Source organism: Anopheles merus, chromosome 2L (genome assembly GCF_017562075.2).
Source record: "Anopheles merus strain MAF chromosome 2L, AmerM5.1, whole genome shotgun sequence".
NCBI lineage: Eukaryota > Metazoa > Arthropoda > Insecta > Diptera > Culicidae > Anopheles > Anopheles merus.
In genome coordinates this window covers 25,510,190-25,532,250 of record NC_054083.1, presented here as the reverse complement: position 1 = coordinate 25,532,250, position 22,061 = coordinate 25,510,190, and the positions used below count along the sequence as shown (strand labels likewise).

The window sequence follows — 22,061 nt, the reverse complement described above, 5'->3', positions numbered from 1 at the left end:
CTTTTTTTTTTCTTCTCTTATGCTCTTCCTCATTCTGCCACTTGCTCTTTCTTTTTTTTTTGCTAAATTTCCATCACAAATCACGAGATTCTATCATTTAGATTCGTTTCAGGCGCCTTTTATTTTCTTCCATTAGAGTTTTTTTGTTTTCCATTTGCTCGCTGCTAACTGCTTCCTTGTTTTCTTTCCTGCTACCACCCCCTTACCCTCCCATGTTGAGCGGTTTGACAAATTGTTTTTTCTTCCCTTCTTTTTTTTGCATTCCAGTGTTTTTTTTCGCAATGTTCACTTGTTTTCGTTCTTTCTGGTTTCCGGGTTTCCCTTTTCTCTATTTCTCGGTTACGTATTTCGGCTGCTATCGATTTCATGTTTTACTTCCAGGGATCGTTTTTGTATCGCTTCTTTCTATTCTTACTGTTTCCGTTTTTTTCCTTCGGTTCTATTTTGTTTGCTGGTTTTTGTTTTGTTCCGTTGTTCACTTCAGACAAATATTATGCACTATTCTAAATATGTGATTGTTGGTTTTGGGTTTCCCATCTTTTGTGTTGTTGTGACACTGTATCTGTCCTCGTGCTTTACCGTGCACCTACTACTCGCCCGCTGGCACACTACTACGGGGAATCGGGAATAGAAAATAGGACTTTTTCCTCTAAACTTTTCCTCTTTTGTTCTGGAATTTTTGGGAACTATGGATGGGAGTGGGAATGAATTATTCCCGGAGTGAAAGTTCATGTTTTTGTAGCTGAAATGTGTAGGAGTTTGTTTTTCTTCTTCTTCTATTTCTTCTGCTGGCTGAAACCGTATCCTCCCGTGTTCAGGTGGGTTTGCCATTAGCTGTCCTGTCCTTCCCTTGCGCTATAAAGTACTCAAGAGATTGTGTTTTGTTTTTTTTTGTGTTCGGGTTTCTTTCACAATGCGCACGCAACTTGGTTTACGCGTTGCATGGAAAAGAACTGATAAAAAGCACTAAAGTACGTAAAAAATATTGTAATATTGAAATAAAACTCAAAACTAGCTGTGGGCCATCTTTGATCCTCGCACTTCTTCTCTAATTTTCACTCTTGCTTTCTCTCTCTCTCTCTTTCTCTCTCTCTCTCTCTCTCTCTCTCTCTCTCTCGCTCTCTCTCTCTCTGTCTTTCTCTCTCGCTCTTTCTATTTTGTGTATGTGTGTTACTTTGATCCTTTTAATTCGACTTCTTGCAATAGAGTAAGCTACCATAGCCATAGTAACGACGCGAGGGCGAAAGAGAGGGGGGGGGGGGGTCGTATGATGTATCGAACTAAGCACAGCGCACAACCGTTCTATTACATGCTCTTCTTCTCCGTATAATGGTTATTTGTACGCGCATGTGTGTGTATGTGTGTTGGTGAGAGTTTGAATAAATTAATATCCTTTATTGCTGCATATCTATTTATCGGCAGCCATTTTTCTTTTTTTTTCCTACCTTTTCAGCAATTGGAAAGCTCCACCTCACACACACACACACGTGCACGCCGCACACACAAAAACTCACTAAAAACTTCGCGCTTCGGTGTGGTTTTGTTGGTGTGTGCTCTGTTTCAACGGTCACGCTATTAGCTTATTTTTCGCTTTCCTTTTCTTCTTCTTTTTGTGTGTGTGTTTTTTTTTTTTAATAGTTTACTCAGTTTACGTTAAGTGAAACACTTAGGGCAGTGATATATTGATGTTTCTTTTTGTTTACGGGCTCGTTTTGTTTTCCATGTGTGTTCCGGAGTGTTGCCGGGTTAAAGGTTGACAGACAGTGTGGTGGTGTTTTGTTTTGGTTGGTTTTGTTTGCTTGTTCGTGTTTTTTACGTTTGCTTCTTCTTTCTTTTTTATGTTTGTAGTTTATCCCTCTAAATGTATATATTCTTCTGCTATTTTTTGTTTTGTTCGGTAATTATTACATTATAGCGGCTGGGGCGGTTTGCGGTATCTTCCCCCGTTTTCTCATTGAGTCGCTGCGTTATGATAAAGATTTTTTCCACTCTGCTTTTTTTTTACTATTCCCACACTTAGCATATTTGTCTGCCTTCCATTCCAATTTGCCTAGTTTTGTATATTCTCTTTAAACACTCTGGTATCACACGCACACACACACACGCACACACCTATTACTCCGCGGTTTTTGGTATTAGTTTTGCGTTATGGTTTTTTTTGCTCTTTACTTTGCTCTTTTTTATTATTTCACTACACTGTCACTACACGCTAAGAGAGATGACTATTTCTTGTCTTAATTAGGTTTTTTCTCCCCCAAAACCGTATGGGGCGGTGTCGGAAGGGGGTCCTTTTATTCACGCGCGAAACAATGCGCACACAGACGACACGCCTGTGCCTAGGTTCTAGGGACTACCATCTAACGGAAACAAAACAACGAACAACGATGAACAGATTTGCTTCCGATTTCTTTCGTCCTTTGTGTACATATGTGTGTGCGTGTGCCTGTGCTGTGAGCTTGGATGAGTATGAACTATTAGTTAACGACTAGAGTCTGACTAGTGTAACTAGGCTATTTATGGACACGAAACGAAGCGTGGAATGATGTGGAGAAGAGAACCCAAGTACTTAATATCTGTTCTGAGTGTTTTGGGTTTAATTTGCCTAGCACAAACGGAAATTATAGGAGCGTGTGTGCTGCGTTACAGTACAATTTGTTTTGTTTGTCCTTCTCTATTATATACTCTTCCTCGCGTTTTTACATTCAACATTTCGCGCATATACAATAACCTAGAAGCGTTTTTTTATATATATTTCTTACTCTGGTATATTTATCTAATGTTTTGATGATTTTGTTTTGCTGTTTGGTTGGTTTTGTTTCTATCTTGAAGGATGAGTTGTTATTGTTTGATGTGTGTATGTGTGTGTGTGTGTGTGTGTTCTAGAGTTGGGTTTTCAACTACAGTATACAGTTTGGTTTGTTTGTTCTGGGTTTTTTTTGCTTGATTGTTAGAGCCTACTGCAAAATGGGACATTTTCTTGCTCTCTCTCTCTGTCTCTCCTTCTCTCTGTCTCTCTCTTTCTCTGTCTCTGTGATTTGCTATCTTCCAAGTCGTTACATTAACATCGTACTGGTAGTAAGTACAACTAACTAGAACAACGAAAAAAAACCCTTTTTATAAGTCCTTCTGAGGGTACAGTAATAAAAAAGAAATAAAATAAATACGTTTAAAAAATTAGTATCCACCACAGCTAACCGGAATGTGGGCGAAGGGATGTTTGAGGGACATGCATGTGTGATTACTGTTACTGTTATTCTACCAACGCCACACTTTCTGTATTTTTGCGTATTGAACAACACACAGACGCGTACACGCTCTCACATTGGGTTCGATTTCCGTTAGACAGATGATGCGACAGAACACAATTAAGGGGGGAGGAAAGGACGTCTGAAGGGGGGGGGGGTGTCTATCGTTTGTCTGTGGCCGCACGCCGATGCAAAATTGTGCGCCAGCCCGTTGGGTGTGCACCATCTAAAACCAACTCCTTTCCTTCTCAGCACTACATTGTTCTCTATACGTTTATAGTCGCTATTTGACTTGTGTGTGTGCTGCTGTTGTTGTTGTTGTTGATGGGAGGAAACCGAAACAAAGGTAAATACGGATTTCGGGGTTTCCTTTCCACTATACACCGTTTTGTTGTTTACAGCAGTATATATATATGATGCAAGCTCTGGCTAGTTGTACATGTAACCTAGCGTAAAATAAAAGGGGAACGTATCAAGCAATCACGATTACTACTATATATATATATATCGTTCAACTTCTTTCTTCCTCTCTCTCTTTTCCCTCTCTCTCTTTCTCTTTCTTTCTCTCTCTCTCTCTCTCTTTTCTCTCTCTCTCTCCCTCTCTCTCTTAGTATTTCTTTATGCTTTTTCCTCTCTTTTATTTTCCTTTTTTTCTTTCCAGCTTTCATTCTTTTCTTGGTTGTTTTCTATTTTTGCTGTGTTGTGTCATTCATTCATCTATACTATATTATAATTCCCTACCTACACCATTTATGCTAGCGGGCTTTTACATACTTTGCTTTCTGCTTTTCTATGTGTGTGTGTTGTGTTTCTGTCTGTCTTTCCATTCCTCATCTCATCAAACCAAAAGCCGAACGGCCGTAGGAGATTGATAATGATCGCGTTCCGATTTCTTTCTTCTTTTACTAATGTATGGCGCTGTTTTATTCTCCTTTTCTTGTTGTTGATATATATATCTATATGTATATAATTTATTTTGTATGTGTGTTGTATATATATATATATGTGTGTATATACCCCTAAATAACCTTACAAGTTTTGGTTGTTGTTGTTGTTGTTGTTCTTTTTGCTGGTTTGCTTTCTCTCTTGCTGCTGTTCTTTTGTGTTTGCCTACAGTAAAGAAAGAAAAAGAGGATTAGCAAAAATCCCCCTTTTTCTTCTCCCACCATAGGAAGGTCTCCTGGAAAATGTGATTGTGTGTGTGTGTGTGTGTGTGTGTGTGTGGTGTGTGTGTGTGTGTGTGTGTGTGTGTGTGTGGTGTGTGTGTGTGTGTGTGTGTGTGTGTGTGTGTGTGTGTGTGTGTGTGTGTGTGTGTGTGTTTGGTATAAGTGTTTTATCTAATCACCATTATAGTATCCCCAAAACTGTTGTGTGTGTTTTTGCATTTGGTTTGGGTTTTCACTTCTTTTCTTCCAATCTTTTTTTTTCATTCCTCTTGCTATCTTATCATTTTGTTTTGAGTATTTTTTTAACTCTTACTTCCACACTCTTCTTCCCTTTCTTTCCTTTTTCTTAAGTTTTTTTTCGTTTAGTTTTGTTTTTTTTTTCCTTCCTCTTTGTATGTTTTGGTTTTTGCTTTGTTTGTTTCCTACTAATGAAGCGAAATAGCGGCAGTGATCACACGTTTATATATTGTCCAAATATCGGCTGGGTATCTTCTTAATGTAGTAGCTTTATGTTGCCAGTGTTTTTTGTTTGTTTGTTTGTTGTTTTTATTCCTCGTCCGTGGTTTACCAATTATCATCCATCCGTCCTTTTTTTTTTTGTTTCGCGTTTCGTTTCTCGTGTCTCGTGTCTCTGGTCGCTTAAACGTTAAACCTAAAAAAGTATCCTCTCCTACACTACACTACTACCACCACCGCCACCCATCAACCAGCGCCAGTGCTCCCGGTGCGCATTGTTATCAGTTGGCATCACAGTAAGAAGAGTGTGTTAATCTTTGTGTGTGTGTGTGTGTGTGTGTGTGTGTGAGTGTCGGGAGATTTTGTTGTTGTTTGCTTGTTTCCTATGAGTATTATAACTAATGTGCCACGTTGAAGCGTCTTTGGATCGCTAATACATTTGCTGACCGAGGGGACTAGAGTGTGACTAGTATATAGTAAAAAAAAAACGAACAAACATTAGAACAAATAATTAAAAAAAGGTGTAAAACGGTTAATGCTTATCAGTAGTATAAAACACATAAATTAAACAAAAACAAAAAAGGTCACCATGATACATCTTAACAGGAAAACAAAACAATGCAAAGGCATTGCGTGTGTGTGTGTACCTTTGCGTTGCGCTGCTTTGTCCTTCTGTCCTGTACTGTACTGTTCTGTTCTGTTCTGTTTCACTTCTGTACGGTGTGTCGTATTTAAATTTTTCCTATAATACGTTTTTTTCTTCTTAAGCATATATGTATATACGTTTTCCGTTTCTTGCGCCGTAGTTTTTTTTTTTCTTTTTTGTTTTGCCCTTTCAATAAGTACCGAGACTTTATCGCTGCTGTTTTCTGTTTAAACCCACCTGCTTTGCTTTCTTTGTTTTACACTACTTTACCACTAGCTCTGCTGTTCATTCATTCTTTTCCAACTTTCTTCATGCTCCCCTCTCTCTTTCTCTATAAGTATTTTAGTTTCTCATTGCGCAAGCGGATGTTGTGTTAATGTAGGTATATGTTTTGGTTTTTTTTTTTGGTATTTATATATAAATATAAATATGTTTATATATAAATAGATAAACTTTGATATATCTATACTCTCTCGCGAAGGTTTTGAACCGCACGTACCACCATACACAGCTTGATGATGATGACGATGATGATGATGATGCGTCTCCATGGAACCATTGAATAAGAGGGGGAGGGGGCAAGAAGAGGACATGAAGAAAAGGAAGGGGAAGAGCGGGAAAACGGGAATCACGCCTTGGTGGCATCACACTTTAAACGTGACCAACGAAAAGAGCGCGGCTCCTCACGACTCGGAACAAACGGAGCCCTACAAACAGGATAGTAGTGTTATGTGTGTGTGAGTGTATGTGTTGCTGCTTCATGGCTTGCTTTTCACATGTTTGAAACGTAAAGCAATGGCTTTGCCACATAATGTCATGGGATTCTTTTGCACAGGACGTGGGTCGTGGGAGACGATCTCAGTGCGCCTGCGGAACGCAGCGGGATGTTGAATAAACAAACAAAGTGTCCTCCGCATCGCTTCACACTCTCACACACACACACACACACACACACACACACACACACACACACACACACATATACAAACACACATACACGCTTCGCCTTTCTGATTGGTTCGCGTATTCGTTTCCGCAAGCGTACGTATGTCGCGCCCGAAGGAATGTCGCATATAAATAGTGTAACAAGTCGCATAAAAAGCTACAAATATATATATAGATATACCTTGACCTATGAACCGAAATGGCTGAGTGTGTGTGTGTGTGTGTGTGTGTGTGTGTGTGTTCTTTTGTTTTAAGAGGAGCATTTTTTTCTTTTTAAAGGGATAATATATGTGTATATATATGTATATAGCGAACGTAAACGAAAGTATTCCCACCGTTCCCCCAAGAAGAACACGTTGTGGAATGCAACAAGCCTTTGTTTTTTGTTGTTGTATGTATGTGTGTTTGTATGTGTGTGTGTGTGTGTGTGTGCTTTAAACTAGCCTTTTGAGTGCGCATTTACTCTGCTGGCCACTCACGCTCATTAATACTTGGTTTCTCTTGCTATTTCGAGCTATCTCAAGCCGGGCCTCACTTCTGCAATGGGCTACACAATAGTTTGTTGGTTGGTTGTTGTTACTGTTTCTTTTTCTTTTTTTTTGGAAGCGACGTATGTTCCACCCCCCCACCCTCCCCTCCCATTTCACTCAGCAAATACTGGCAGTGTAAACCACCAGTGGTGATGGTACGGGGGCAGCACGCACCAACACCACCGTCAAATGTAGACGCGCAACGTATGCGCACCACGCCAGTAGCGTCCGCGCGCACACAGTAAACGCACCGGAAAGCACGTGGATGCTGGCGCACCACAGTAGAGCGGGATGCGGTTGCTGGTGGAGTGTCGGAGTGAATCGTGGATCGTCGTCGCTGCCGGTTCGGAACCGCGCACTGGTGCTCGCACCGTACGTGCATCAATCGCCTTCCGGGCCCTCGACAAAGTGGCCCCTCACGTCGAGCGCGGTCGCCAGCTGCAGCACGATGTGGGCGAGCGACGGATGCTCGAGCAGCTCCGGCCCGGGCAGGGGGGGTTCGCAGCGCGGCCGCTGGTGCCGGCCGCGGAAGCCCCGGTGTAGGCGGAGCGCCACGTCACAAAACACGAACCGCAGTATGAGCGTTCGCAGGAAGTCATCGCCGAAGAATTGCACGTACGATGAGTCTGTGTCAGAGAGAGAGAGAGAGAGAGCGAGAGAGCAAGAGAGAGAGCGAGAGAGACACGATAAGGGGATAATGTTTTACAAATTACATATGTGCGAAGCGCTTACCTATATATCCAATGCCCTGCTCGATCTCGTCCATCCGGCAGCGCGTCACCAGCCGTGACGCTTCTGTCACGAACCGGTCCACATAGCTCTGGCATCGCTCCCAGTGATGGATCGGCACGTCGCCCACATTGCAGATGTAGCACATGGCCGTCATGGGCGAGTGCAGGAACAGCGTAAACAGCGAACCGTGATGCTGCAAATCTGTAAGAAGGGCGAGATGCATGAGCATGTTTTTTTTTTGTTCGATACATGTTGATTGTACGTGGATGAGTCACTGCGGTGGCAAGTTGGAATCTTCTCAATACTTCAAGGGACTCTCTGTGAGTAAACCTGTTGGAACACTTTTGGTCCTTAAGTGGAATGAACGACATCAGGTGCTTCTGAGATCCAATACCGTTCCAATTATCATTCAAAAGTTCCTCTGAACGACATTCTATAAATCGTTCATAAATGTCTGAGGACGATCGCTCCAAAAATCTTAAGTTTCTACAAAGTATCACTCTAAATAGCGATCATCAATAATTAATCGATCAATCGAATTAATCGATCATAATTAGTACAGGTCCTAGATATACGCGGACCTTTATTCAATATCAAATCAAATAATTTATTTAGTGACTATATCCCAATCGGAATCCCATTCGAATCCCTATCGAATCGCAAACGAATCCCAATCCTAATCGAATCGCAATCAGATCCCAATCGCAAAGGAATCATTTAGGTATTCAAATCCTACAAACGGGATCCGATCCGATCGAATCTTTCTAGGGATTGAATCTTCGAATCTTCCAAATCCTGAATCTCCCAACACTATTCTGAACACAGAACAGACAGCAATTACTTCTCCTTTATTCTCCATAAGTGATTGATCGCAAGAAATTTAACCAATAGTTTTACTTATAGTAAATTCTTCTACTTTTCCGCGTTAACTATTGTCATTTGTTTGCAAACGCTTTACCATGAAACTGTCCAAAGCGAGCTTACAACCTAGCAACGGGTTTTGCATCGACCTGTTCTCCTAAATAGATCTTGTTTTCGTCCTTCGTTAGTAACAGTTACTGGTAGCTGTTCTAATGACCCATCGATCACGAATAAACGGACGTAAAGTGGAAAATGAATGATCTATTGAGTTGGAAATTATAATCATTATTAGCATAATTTATTTTTAAATTTTTGTTTTTCCAAATTTGTCTCAGGATTTCGTTTCCCACATATTTTTGAATCGTTGAAAGTGCTTTTCAACCCAAATAATTCAATAGCTTATGGGATAAATTCGTATGGGATTCAATAGCACATGTAAGGGAAACATGCAATAGGAGAGAGGAAACCCTGTAAGAACGATCACTCTTGAAAATGAACATGTAATTAACGAGAATGAATCTAAATTAAGTAATGAACAAAACATGAATTGCAGCAGTTGCTTACGCAAAACACTCGAACTAAATGGAACCACCAAACATTAGTTCATCGATGAACCATTCTACGCAACGATCGATCACAACCAACCAGTTATCAGAATGCCTACTACACTGGTAAATGTTTTTAATCATTGACAAGAAGTTCGGCCTTGTAGAAACTGGCACGTCTATTGAATATTACACCACCATGTTAATCCGACCTCAATTACATTTTCATCCACGGTTCCTCCGTTCCTTTCAAGCAGTGAACGCCTCCATTCCTCTTTTTTGGAACTCTTTTCATCACTATGAGTGAAGATGATTTGGTTGTATGAACATTCACGCGTACGCACCCACGAAATGTTACTCACACTCACCTTGGTAGTTGGCAGGAATATCCTGTGGTGACATGAGTATAACTAACGGTTGACCGAAATACCTAAAACAAAAACGGAAACTGTAATTAGTACACGGCGGAACAAGGGACCGCTTCGCGCGGCAGTTACCTCGGTATGTGCTGGAACACGAATGAATTGTCCGAATCAATGATGATGAAGAGAGGCCGCCGCGTGTAAGGGTACAGATCGCCCGGATACAGACAGTGCGGTTCCTTGTAGCCGGCGCTCGATTTGCCCCGCACCGACAGGCCACCGTCCACCGCGTCACGCTTGACGCTCGTCGCCAAACCGCCCAGTTCGTAACCATCTAGCCGGCGGAGGAGAGAGAAAGAGAGCAAGGTAAAGTGTACAGCTAAAAATGACACCATAACAGAGAGTGGCGAGAGCGGGGAAGTAGTCTTACAGTCTTGCGGATGCTTCGTAGTCGAGAAGCACCCGTCGGCGGACATGTACAGCAGCAGCGCACCGCCCGGTGGCAGCTCCTTGAACCCGCTCGACAGAAACACCATCAGCTGGCTGAGCGACGGTTTGTACAGCAAGTACTTGTGCGGGTTATCACGCATCGTACGACGATCACCGTTCTCCACGTACCCTACAAAAAAAAATGTGTTAATGATCGAATTAGGGGGAAAAAGTAACGGACCGCGGCACTTACCCTTCGAACCCGGCACACCGTACGGCATGCGGCTGGCCGCGGGGCTCGCATCGTGCGGACCGCCGTGCGCCATCGGATGGCCAATCATCGGGTGCATCGCGTCCGTCGGTTCACGTTCCAGCGTTTGCAGCATCCTGGTTGAGAGATGAAAAAAAAAAGACATACATTAATGGAAATGCCATCGTTTTGCCGGCACAATTTTTCGCGCTTCAACCTACCGGAACATGTCCATCGTTAGCTCGGAGAACTTGGCCTGCTCGCAGGCCGACCCGACGATCAGGATCTCCTGCAGGCTGAGCGTCATGTGGGGCGTCCGTTCGCAGGGCGGGGTGGTGAGCGGGCTTAACCTGGAACCAGAACCACTTCGAATTCAACACGGGGTGAAGTTACCTTCTTCCGTACGGGGAACGACGAATGGCCCGTGCTTTCGACTACAATTTGGTCACCCTTACTCGTATGTGTGTGTGTGTGTGTGTATGTGTGTGTGTGTGTGTGTGTGTGTGTGATATGAAGGTGTATGTCGAGGATCATGTTGTTATGCTGTTTGGTTTTGAGTGCAGGTGACCGTGTGATTTTACAATGACACTAGGTGCGCAATGGTTTTTTCAAATGTATTTTGCCCTGTATGCTTGTACGAGGTGAGTGACTTTCATGTATGTATGCGTGTTTGTGTGGCGACGACTGTCTGTCTAAATGAAACGTTCAATGATTCATGAAACGTGGAAATGTCACATGGAATGCCAATGATCGCGTGGAAATTGATCGGTTAACGCCAAACCACGATCGCCGATAGTAGTGTCGCGCTACGATCGACTTTTGCCAATCAAAGTGTTGTTTGCGTGTGAAAGTGAAATTGTTTTTTTCTTCTGTTCTTCTGTTTTGTTGCGTCTAATGACTTTCTAAGAACGAAAAAGGGTTTAAAAACGTTTCGCTTTTTTGTTGTTTAGATTTAATTGTAACTGTAACACACTACAACCGAAAATTGAACCGGAAAAATGTTCCAACTTACTCGATACTCTGTGGCAGTGGAAGGGAGGAAGGGCAAGTGGTGTCACGCAATGAGGTTGTCGAGAAATTGCAATATATTACTATCCCGGCTTATAACCGCGGCACACGCGGCACGTACATGAATACATACATGACCGTGTTTGGGCTTTAAACATTATTTAAATTAAATCGAATTGGAAATCGAAACTTAAGCAACGGTCCACGAGTCGTCGTTGACGAGAGAAATGGAGGGGCAGGGGGACTTTTTTTCTTCGTTTATCGCGCTGGTTGTACACTGTAAACTTGTGTTAACAAATTGTTGTTACTGTAAAATTGGATCGAAGCAGGCTATTGAAGCGACAGAACGTAAATACAACGTGCGAACGATGGAGCTCGAAGATGAAGGCGCAATGAGAATGGGAGCAAAGGCGGTCGTCGTGCGCGCAAGGATGATCCAAAACATGAAAGTGAACGGGCCAATATTGAGAGGTTTTTTTCTCTTCTTCATCTTCATCAATAATTTCGTCATCCACCATTCGTCAGATTTTTCTTTTTTTTGGTTTTCTTTTTTTCTTACTCATCTATATTGCTTGTAAGTAGTAAGAGCAAAGCAGAGCGCAAAAGGTACGTAACGAACGAACGAATTTTAGTGAATTTTTGCACAAACTTCCGTGGTGCGGAAGGGGAAAGGAAGCAAAAAAGAGGCCAAATCGGGGGGGGGGGGGGGGGTGTTTGCGTACAAGCGACACACAATCCACCATTACTAGGGGCCTGTTTGCTCTTACTCTCTGTGTCTTAAGGCTAGGTTGACTTATGTACTAAAGAATTTTGGTTTTTTTTTTGGTGGTAATTATTATAGCAGCACAACGGAACGGAAAATAATAAAGCTCAAACTGGTTCATTACAGTAAAATACAGTACAGTAACTAACCGATTGGGAAAATGAACACAAACTAAAACTGCAATTCTGAGTAAAAAAAAAAGGGGGGGAAAACTGAGGCAGAGAACGAGAGGGACAATTATTAACCAAACAATAGCGTCGATGATAGCGGTAGGTGTGCAAATCGCAACCAGTACAGAGGATTAAAGAAGAAGATTACAGCCAATTACAGTACGTATTATGATGGAATCGGTATAAAGAGATGTAGAAAGGCCAATAATAAGGAGATGTAATAATAGATGAGACAGACGATTTCGCTTACAAAAAACGTACACTAGTTGGGGTAAATTACAGTTACTGTTACACATACACACACTTCTTCAACGGAACTGATCGGGAAAGATCAAAGTTGCTGGTTTCGAGCTATCGATTTGCTATTGATATAGAGAGCTTGCAAGAGTTAAACTAGTTGTAACAGAGAGGAATCACACACCGAGGTTACAGTAAGTTTACACAGTTTGTTTGATACTAAAAGAAAGAGTAAGAGAGAATAGTTAGAGCTTGGTTTTGTTATTTACTTTGTTTAGCGAATGGATGTGTACTGTAAGGATCAAACGGAGCGATAGAGAGTTTAGGTAGGTGGGTTGACATGTACTATTCTTTCCCATTTTGTTGTTGTTGGAGTTATTGTGGAAAGCATTCTACTATTATGAAGAGCAGGGAGAAACGGGGGCGTAAAGGGAGGGGTTAGCTGTTAGAAATAATCAAAAATTAAAATAAACCCTTAGCAAAACCGAACACTCCCAACGTAGCAAAAAGCACCGAGAATGCGTATAAAATATTTCAACTGAAAGCGTAATTTAATTACTTCCAAAAATCAAAAAAGCGAATGCCACAAACCGATTGCGGTTAGTATTGCCTAGTCTGTTGTATCAACTGCTACCTTTGTCAAATTTAAGCACTTGCCTTAATTACTTTACTTTAATCTGGATAATTTTTTAAACTTTAAAATCTAATTCAACTACTGCGTTTACGTCCGATCTACCCAACTCTTACTGCAAATCTGGCAAACCTTATGAATATTTCTCTTCTGTAATCTACTAGTAACTGGTCCAACATTTGCCTTTCACATAAAGGCCGAATCAGAAAAAGTTTCAGTGCCAAACGGAAGCACAAAAGCCCTTTTTGAAAGTAAAAAAGTACAAACTTAAGAAAAAACAGAAGCACAAAAAGCACAAAAAAGTCGCACCAGAATAACAAATAAACGTTAAGCATTGCACACAAAACGCACAAAAAATAAGCGAAGCACACAAAAAAGTAAAAGAAGAAGAAACAGAAAACAGTTAAAGGAGCTACAGAAGTAGAAGCAGTAGAAGGTAACAATCGGAAAGCACGGGCCTAAACAGCTACGCTACGGTGCTACGGTATCGCCGGCGGGCGCAACTCACCTGTGCGACAGTACGATCGGGTTGGTGTCGGCGTGCAGCACGGCGACGGCCGATTCCGCCTTGATGAATCCCTTGATCTCCTCCAGCACCAGGGACCACTCCAGCTGGTCCTCCGGCTCGTACCTAAGGTCGTGCGGTACGCTACGTTTAAGTTTATTGTATGATTACGTTTTTAATTGCGCAGAAAATTCCACCGATTGCTGCCAGCGCACGGTATGGCAGTGCCCCCGACCGCCCTGTCCCCCCCCCGGGCGGGCCCCTTACTTACGTGGTGGTGTATTCCTGTATTTGTCGCTCCAATTCGATAACTAACTCCCGCACCAGCTTCATCTTCTTCAACAGTAAACAAACAACAATAAATCTAGCGTAGTAACGGAGCTTCTTCACCATCAGATCCGGCCGGTCCTCCTTGATTGCGCGCGAGTAGTAAGCGCGCCCCCGGATCGCCGCATAAAACGAGTACGCCTCATTGAGATAATTGGTTTCGCTCGTTCTAAGGCTGTCGGAGAGCACAATGAGACGAGGTGTGTGTGTGTGTGTGTGTGGAGTAGAAGAAAGAAAAAAAACATAGAAAATCCAACAATTAGCGTCCAGGCGCGCGAAGGGTTTGGAAGGGGCCCCCTATTTCCCTAGGGGCGCGGGTGCGGTGGTGCTTACTAATAATGATAATAGAGTTGTCCAATTTTGCTAGCTATTTCTCCGATTTGCCATCGCTTTAAACCATACTTAGAATCTAGGACTAGTCTATGCTGCTGCTGGAACTTCCACAGCTTGGTGTAGACGTCGAACGTGCGGCCAAAGTACGCCTGCCACTGCCGGTGCCCATACTGGGGCAGATCGCGGAGCCCGTTGAACAGCTGCTTCGACTTTTCGAGCAGGTGGCAAAATTCCAGCACTATTTTCCTATCCTGTTCCTCCGTTGAAGCCATCTTAACCATGCCGCCTACTGTTCATTGGTAAGCTAGCTGTTGTTTCACGGGGGTGGAAGGAGAGAAAAAATGTAACGATTAGGACAATTTAAATTTAAAACTAAACACTTTACATCGACGCAAAAAAATTGATGTATAATTTATGATTCTACACAATAAATTGTGATCACTCTCATTTTTTTAAATATTCAATACAAAACAGCTGTCTTTTTGGACACACTGAGAAACCAAATGACTGAAAGCCCAACACCTCGATCGATGCGATCACGTTCAACTTTTAAAAAGGACCAGGCGCCTCCTCCATGCATCCACGAACACGTGCTTCACGTGTTAAAATTTAATTTTGATTTCTGAAAGATCTCAAATTCTTTACCCTTGTTGATCGCACCAAAAAAAAAAGACCTATAGCTAAATTGTTTAAATGATTGTACCATAATTTTACCAAAGAAGCTGTCAAGTAGTGAATTCAATTTTAAAATCGATCCACTTTCAAGCGACACGTGCGAGGCGCTTTGTTAGGTTCAACCGCTTGCCATCATAATAATATGTAGTGTAAAATATGTTTTTAAATTTCTAATAAAATGTTATTTGCACACAAAAATTATATAGGATGAAAAACAAAATCCCACTTCTCGTTAAAAAGGCGTCCCGCGAAACGTGTTGCAATTAATCGACCAGCATTCACACATACACACGCCACCACCACGCTCAAACCTTCCGCAACGACATGTGGAAGCCTTCTCAAGTCATTTGCCACACACACACACACACACACACACACACACACACATACACACAAACACGTATTTCTTTCTGTGGAGGATTGTGTTTCAGCAAAGAAGGCACAGTCACCAACACATTGAGCACGCTGCACGGCGTTGTTTCTCCCCATTGCCCCACGGTAGTAGTAGTAATAGCAGCCAATAGTAGTAATAGTAGTAGTATTAGTAGTAGTAGTAGTAGTAGTAGTAGTAAATAGTACTACCAAGTAGGCGGTCCACTTTGCGTAAAATAAAACAAGTGCGAGAGAACTTCAGTCCCCACTCCTTCTCCCTCTGCTGCACTTTGCCAATGCACTTTGCTGCACCGATTGCAAATGTGTATGTGGGAAGGCTTATTGTCTACACCCACAAACACACGGCTGCACTACACTGCCAAACGCAATTTTCCCACCCATTTGGCGTGTACGAAAACAAATATTCCACACTTTTACTAGGGCGAGAAAGCGTGCGAGATTATTAACGTTTACTCCGGACGGCCTCCACGCGCACCAGCCAGGGCTTTCGGATGCGTGTGCTTGTATCCCGCACTGCATTTCCCTCGCATCCAGGCCCACCCCGCGCGAAGTGCAATAGTGCAACAACACACAAGCACACGCTCTCACACATTTATCCACACTCACACCTTTAATCACATACACACATACACGCTCGCGCACGCATACGAGAGAGAGAGAGAGAGAGAGAGAGAGAGAGAGAGAGAGAGAGAGAGAGAGAGAGAGAGAGAGAGAGAGAGAGAGAGAGAGAGAGAGAGAGAGAGAGAGAGAGAGAGAGAGATGAGAGGAAAGTACCACACGGTGTGAGAGTGAGACACCACACGCTCTGCTGCAACCTCTAGCTGTAGAGCTGCATCACATGCGCGCCCTCCTCTCCTTGCTGGTTTGCTTTTCTTATCAGCAGCAGCAGCAGCATTAGCACAAATAATCCAGGCAGGCAGGCGGCCGATACCGTTCAGGACTTTTATCACCGTTCCTTATCACTTGCTTCCTGGTGCGGACGCACACCCACCACGCTTCCAGTTAACCTTCCCCCCGCAGATCGCACGTTCGAACCGAACTTCACCATCACATCATATCGCACGTTTCAGTGATTTGTTCTCTTCCAGACACTGCGGAAGTTTGTCCTCATCAGAGCACGGCTGTCACATCTGTCTCGCTTGCGCGCCTGCTCACACACCTCTTTCACTAATACACTCCCTTCGCACCCATCATCATCATCATCAGCAGCAGCAGCAGCGCCATCATCAGCGCCATCATTGGTCATTGGCAGCAAGAAACAGCAGCCCCAGCAGGAAGAGCGGTGAAGGGGAGAATGGGAAGAGGGGAGAGAGAGAGAGAGAGAGAGGGATGTGTAAAGATTTGGTGCAAGCCAGCACTGTCAGGGACCATTCAAGCAACCATTGATTTTATTTTCACACGAGGAATCCTTTTTTTTTTATAACGGTGTGATCACTGTGCGTACCACCATATTTTTTCACCCATGCGTTTCATTTAGTGTAACTGCTACTGCTGCTGCTGCTTGTCCTTTTTCCGCAAAAAAAGCCCTCCATGAGCCGCAACCATGCGCGCAAGGGCACAGTTCACGTGCGTCGAAACGGCGAGGGGTTGGTTGATGCGCCTCGCGGGACAGGACATCGAGAATGAAATGGCACACAGACACACATGCACGCACCACACACACACAGCATATAGCCACACACACACACACATACAGCAAGCGCTGGCTGCGAGCCTCACAGAAATACTCTCTCTACTACTTGGCTCGTGACAATATGGTACGCCTGGTACTGCCGTAGTAGGTAGGCATCATCATTGTCATCATCATCATCATCATCATCATCACCTCCACTATCATCATCATCGTTGCCACCAATACCACCATTCTCTTTGGTTCTGCAAGGATTGCATCTGAAATTTTTGCACGGCCTGCTGCACGCCCTGATATGCTTAAGTCTCTCACCCTCTCATCCACCCTGTACGGCAACGTTTGCTCGTATGCCAAACTGCACCAAATTAATTGTTGTTTGATATATCGATTCACAGCACAATTTTAACACCAACTTCATCCATGTTGCAGCAAAGAAAAACAAAAAAAGCCTTAAATTCACAAATCACCCCCACTGCAATCCTGCGAAACATCCCCGTGGGGTAAGAAAATGGGAGGGAGAGTAAACTGACTGCCTGGAAAACACACCAAAAGGATAGCCCACACACAGACACACACACACGAACATACGACACACGGAGACCAGAAGGCACCCCGAAGTGGAGTTTTTCATACGCGCTCCAGGGCAGCAGCGCACACTTACAGCGACCTAATTTCTACGCGAATAACACCACCGCCGCTTCCGGGTTTGCGCTAGCGCTCGTTCACTGCCAATTATGCTACTTTAAATATTACTTTTAAAGGTTTTCTGTGTAAGGCAAAATCTATGTGACTAGATTCGGAGTGAAAAAACTCGAAAACATTACACTGTGGCTAGGGGTGCACGGCCATCCCGGCTGACAGTACCGCTGTGCAAACGGGCCGAATGTCCTTGCGAGGCGCGCCCGGTGCGCCGATTTTGACGCACGATCTGTCAAGCTGTTAGACAGGCGAGTCGGTAAGACAGTGTAGTTGAGTATGGGGAAAAAGGAAAAACTGTTGAGGGAAAATTAGGGAAACCTTGTGAATTCTCAAAACGGGTTAAATCATGTGAATTATACGCAACACATTATTTGTAGCGTATACTTACTATTTATCCTAAGCAAAGGATATACGCTAGCACTAAAATGTACACTCTTAAAAAATTTTGCCGAATCTCAGTTAATTTTTGCCGAGATCTGCACAACTGAGATCTCGGCAAAGATCTCGGTTAAATTTCTGTTGCCGACATCTCGGTTAATGTCATTTTGTTTTGACGTTTACGATTAACCGAGATTTTCGGTTGGAGCAAATCGAGATTTCGGCTAAATATAAAAACATTTTATTTTTATTGTAGTGATTTTATTCGCGTATCAAATGGGTTTTTTTTATGTGATGGAAAGCGTTAGGACAGGCGCCGATTCAACCGCCGGATGGGGCACAGCGTTTGGATGTAGTACCGGTACAGGAAAATGAGCCGGACAAGGAGCGGGCACTGGTACAGGCACGGTTCTGTAAAGCGGGCAGAGTGAAACAAGTCTGAGTGAACCCTTTTTAGATTTCATGTGATCGAGTGTTGATACTTACCTCGTGTAGGTGTCCGGAAATGAATCCTGGAAGTCTGAACGGTCTGGCAAAGGTTGAACCAACCGGATTAGCTTCCACATCTGATCCTTAAATAGGGACTGCTCCGAGCGACGCTCTGAAGAGCACCGGTTGCGTGCGCTGATGGAGTTTCCTAGCCCCAACCCCGCTCCATACCTGTGCTCGATCGCACGCTACTGATTCTCGTTTTTTCACGCTGAGAGACTCATTTTCACTTTTTTTTACATTTTTTATTTTACATCACAACATCACTCCGAAAGGTTTTCGTTTCATTAGCACGAGATTAACAGAATGGCGAATGACAGATAGAATACCGAGCCTCGGCTAATCCAAGTAGTAAAGCTGAAATCTCGGTTATTTTGATGGATTATCTCGGTGACAGCAGTGTTAACGTATGTGCTCGGCATGTTGTGTTGCCGAGTTTCGGTTCAAATATTTATTTAACTGATATTTCAGTTTTAAATGGTACTGATTTTCGGCTACTGGGTTTTTTCAACTGACATATCAGCAAGAATCGAAAGAGCCGACGGATTTCGACAGTTCTTTTAACCGAGGTCGTGAAATATTTTTAAGTGTGTATGTGTTAACTCCACTAAACGACCACTAAACGGGTTCTAAATGTCTCAAGCTATCAAACGAAAAGGAATCTAGAAAGACTTTGATAGCAGACGGTAAACGACTGATGTATTATAAAAATAGCAATCGGTGGCGCCATCTGTTGGTGGGATAGCCACACAGTGGAGTTTTCCTCAATTTGAGTTTTGCCTTCTCTCTGTTCTCCTTCCCTCTGTACTGGAGTATGGTTTCGCATAGAAGTTATGCATCTCTAGAACTAGAATGATTAAACGCTTAATCGACTGGAAAATCAAATATCCATACAAAAAAAAAACGAAAGCTTTAGTTTCACCGGTTTGGTCAATACATCTTTTGGTGATTTTCAGCTGTTTGGAATGGCTTTCACCGTGCAAAAATTCACAGCAGCACCATTATAGGGTAGGTGCACCAATTATAGACGAGTTAGTACCGCGGTGGGACTAAAACAAGAAACATGAAACTACTGAATAAAAACAATGTAAAGTAGATAGACACATATCGTAGCTACATTATTGCTTTTACATTATGTAAATTGAACGCATTTTATAAAAGTTGTATTCATTTTCCAAAACCTTTTCCATGTACCAATTGTTGTGCTATGTGTTCCAAATGTTGTGATAGCTGTGCACCAATTGTTGTGCTAGCCCAAAAAATGTGCAAGAATTGTCTAAGCTACCAAAATTGATTTTGTGAATTGAACCGAACTGAACACTGAGGTGAATGATTTAAGGAATGTACAATAAAAAAAAAAAGATAACTAGATGTTGAAAATCAATCAAATTTAATATTTTAAAGATTAGGTTTATTATGTCCGATTTGTACGATTTTCCATGCGACAACTGGTTTTTGCTATCTGACAGCAAATCTTATAGACATGCGAATATCACAAAAATTGGTACATGAAAGTTTTTCTTGCAACATTATTGTGTTATTTTTCAACTCTTTTTTGTTGATAGCTCAACATTTGGTGCTACCGCAACAATTGATACACCTTTTCTGATGGAATTCAGTTTAGCGCTATTTTGTTCAGTAATATCTCAACTGGAAAATAAAAATCATTCACAAAAAGTGCCTTATACCGCGCGGTTGTTTGCTGCTCCGTGTAATTGCTGCTTAATGTGCAGATATTGTTCAGTGGGTGCTGGCATTTTGACAGTTGCTGCCAATAAGCAGAAAATGTAAACAAGCCCTTCGGGAGTCCTGTAAACAAATTGGTGGATAAGTAGAAATACAATTTCTTACAATATTTTCAATAAAACAAAATGCCGAAAGTAGTGTCGCGTAGTATTGTTTGTTCTGATTCAAAGGACAAAGAAGAGTACAATGAAACGGGCCCGCTCAACATCTACTACTGCTTGTGTGGACAAATGAGCTTGATTTTAGGTAAGCCATTCCAAATGTTCCCCTATCCATACTTGGATTGCATGTAATACATATATGTTCATACATTCTGTTGTTGTAGATTGCACACTAGAAAAACTACCCCTCCGGCAGTTGGATGGGGCCCGCGTCATAGACAGTGCCCGGCACGCCAACAAGGTAAATGCGGACCCGAGCGAAACAGTCTTCATCCAGCGGGAAGCGGGCATCGAGAAGCAGCACCGCTTGAAGTGCAAAAAGTGTGGCCTACCGCTGTACTACCGGCATAGTAACGATCCGCAGGTGACGTTCGTGATCAAGCGAGCGCTGGTAAAGTGCAAGAGCGAAGCCAAAATATCGGAAATCATCAAAACGCCCAGCGCCAGCCTGAATCCGACGCTGGAGCCTAAGAAGGTGATGGTCACGAAGCACACGAAGAACATGGGCAAATTCAGCTCCGTAACCGTGTCGACCATCGACGAGGAGGAGGACGAAATTGAGGCACGGGAGGTAGCGGACAGCTACGCCAACAATGCGCGCATCATCGAGAAACAGCTCGAGCGAAAGGGCGGCAAGACGAATGAGGACGTGCTGAAGGAAAAGATTGAACCACCGCCACCGAAAAAGACGCGCGGCACATTGCTCGATACGTAGTTTGGTCGGTCGAATGTAAATGTTTCGCTTTTAACAATAAACTTAACAATGCAATCGTTGTGTAGTTAATCATTTTTAACATTTCAAATCACACACAAAAATTGTTGTCGATCGATCGTACAGCTACACGGTTACTCTTACTCACTCAACCGCAAAACCGAATCTTTGTTCAATGAAGTTATTATTATTCGATTAAACGACTTTACATCACAGCAATTCGAGATCGAATACCATGTTCTATAGAAATAATAAAAAAAAACTTGATGGCCGGTCAAGGGTTCAAGCCTTGTATGGACCGATCCGACTGGACGGACTATCACCGTGTGAGCGGCAACACCCAAATAGTCACAGGTAACCAATTCGATTACTAGCCAATGTATACCTATCCCAATAATCTGTAAAGTACGGCTTACCAACCGCATGCGATGGCGATATTGAGTTGATATTGCTCTTAGTTTAACAATTTGGCTCTTTTCGTGAAACTCTACGAGAACATTTTTGTAGAATTTGGCTCTTTCAGTATTTGCCACTGAGCACTGACCACCTAGGGGTCTCCACACTACGGCCCTCAAGGGCCTTGAATGCGGCCCGCGATGAGTGGATAGAGGTTAAATTCCAAACTTTTAAAATTTTACTTCTGAAAAATTATTCAGTAAAAGAAAGCAGAAGAATTTTTATATATATTTATGTAATATTTTCTTATTAAAACGAGATTTGAACATCCATGATTGTTGATTGTGAAGAAATGCGGCCCGTGAAATGAAATGTTTGGAGACCCCTGACCTAGATCATCAACGCTTGTTGTGTCAAATAAGAAAAAAACACTTAAGACAGGTAATGAAGGCCTTCTCCCTGTTCATTCCAGAGCACGATCGTACGAAAAGACAATCAATTTGTATGTTGTGAAGAGTGCAAAAATTGAACAAGTGGGCTCAACAATCAAATAAATAACAGTAACAACATCACACCAGACAGGGACATCAAATGAGCAGATCGATCGCGTAATCCAAGCTCACCTTTAGCCCAAGATAAGT

At 42.8% G+C, this 22,061-nt stretch overlaps 2 protein-coding genes across 8 annotated transcripts; one reads left to right on the top strand and one right to left on the bottom strand.

Annotated features, from left to right (window-relative positions):
- Nucleotides 1–4,954: 4,954 nt before the first annotated feature.
- LOC121594345 (protein SCAI) lies at nucleotides 4,955–17,679 on the bottom strand. Of its 7 annotated transcripts, none has more exons than XM_041917504.1 (11): nucleotides 17,501–17,679; nucleotides 14,142–14,449; nucleotides 13,753–13,983; nucleotides 13,485–13,625; nucleotides 10,389–10,532; nucleotides 10,171–10,304; nucleotides 9,919–10,107; nucleotides 9,624–9,822; nucleotides 9,495–9,556; nucleotides 7,721–7,921; nucleotides 4,955–7,614 (listed from the first exon to the last, which is right to left on the bottom strand). In XM_041917504.1, exons 2-11 carry the CDS (start codon nucleotides 14,420–14,422, stop codon nucleotides 7,370–7,372), a joined length of 1,827 nt encoding a protein of 608 aa, XP_041773438.1. In that variant the 5' UTR covers nucleotides 14,423–14,449; nucleotides 17,501–17,679; the 3' UTR covers nucleotides 4,955–7,369. The 7 variants fall into 7 exon arrangements, with proteins under 7 accessions (XP_041773438.1, XP_041773442.1, XP_041773443.1 ...); XM_041917508.1 differs by having other exon boundaries at nucleotides 10,389–10,517; XM_041917509.1 differs by having other exon boundaries at nucleotides 13,485–13,607.
- Nucleotides 17,680–20,179: 2,500 nt separating this feature from the next.
- LOC121594347 (STING ER exit protein) lies at nucleotides 20,180–21,096 on the top strand. The gene is made up of 2 exons (XM_041917511.1): nucleotides 20,180–20,397; nucleotides 20,477–21,096. Exons 1-2 carry the CDS (start codon nucleotides 20,277–20,279, stop codon nucleotides 21,025–21,027), a joined length of 672 nt encoding a protein of 223 aa, XP_041773445.1. The 5' UTR covers nucleotides 20,180–20,276; the 3' UTR covers nucleotides 21,028–21,096.
- Nucleotides 21,097–22,061: the final 965 nt, after the last annotated feature.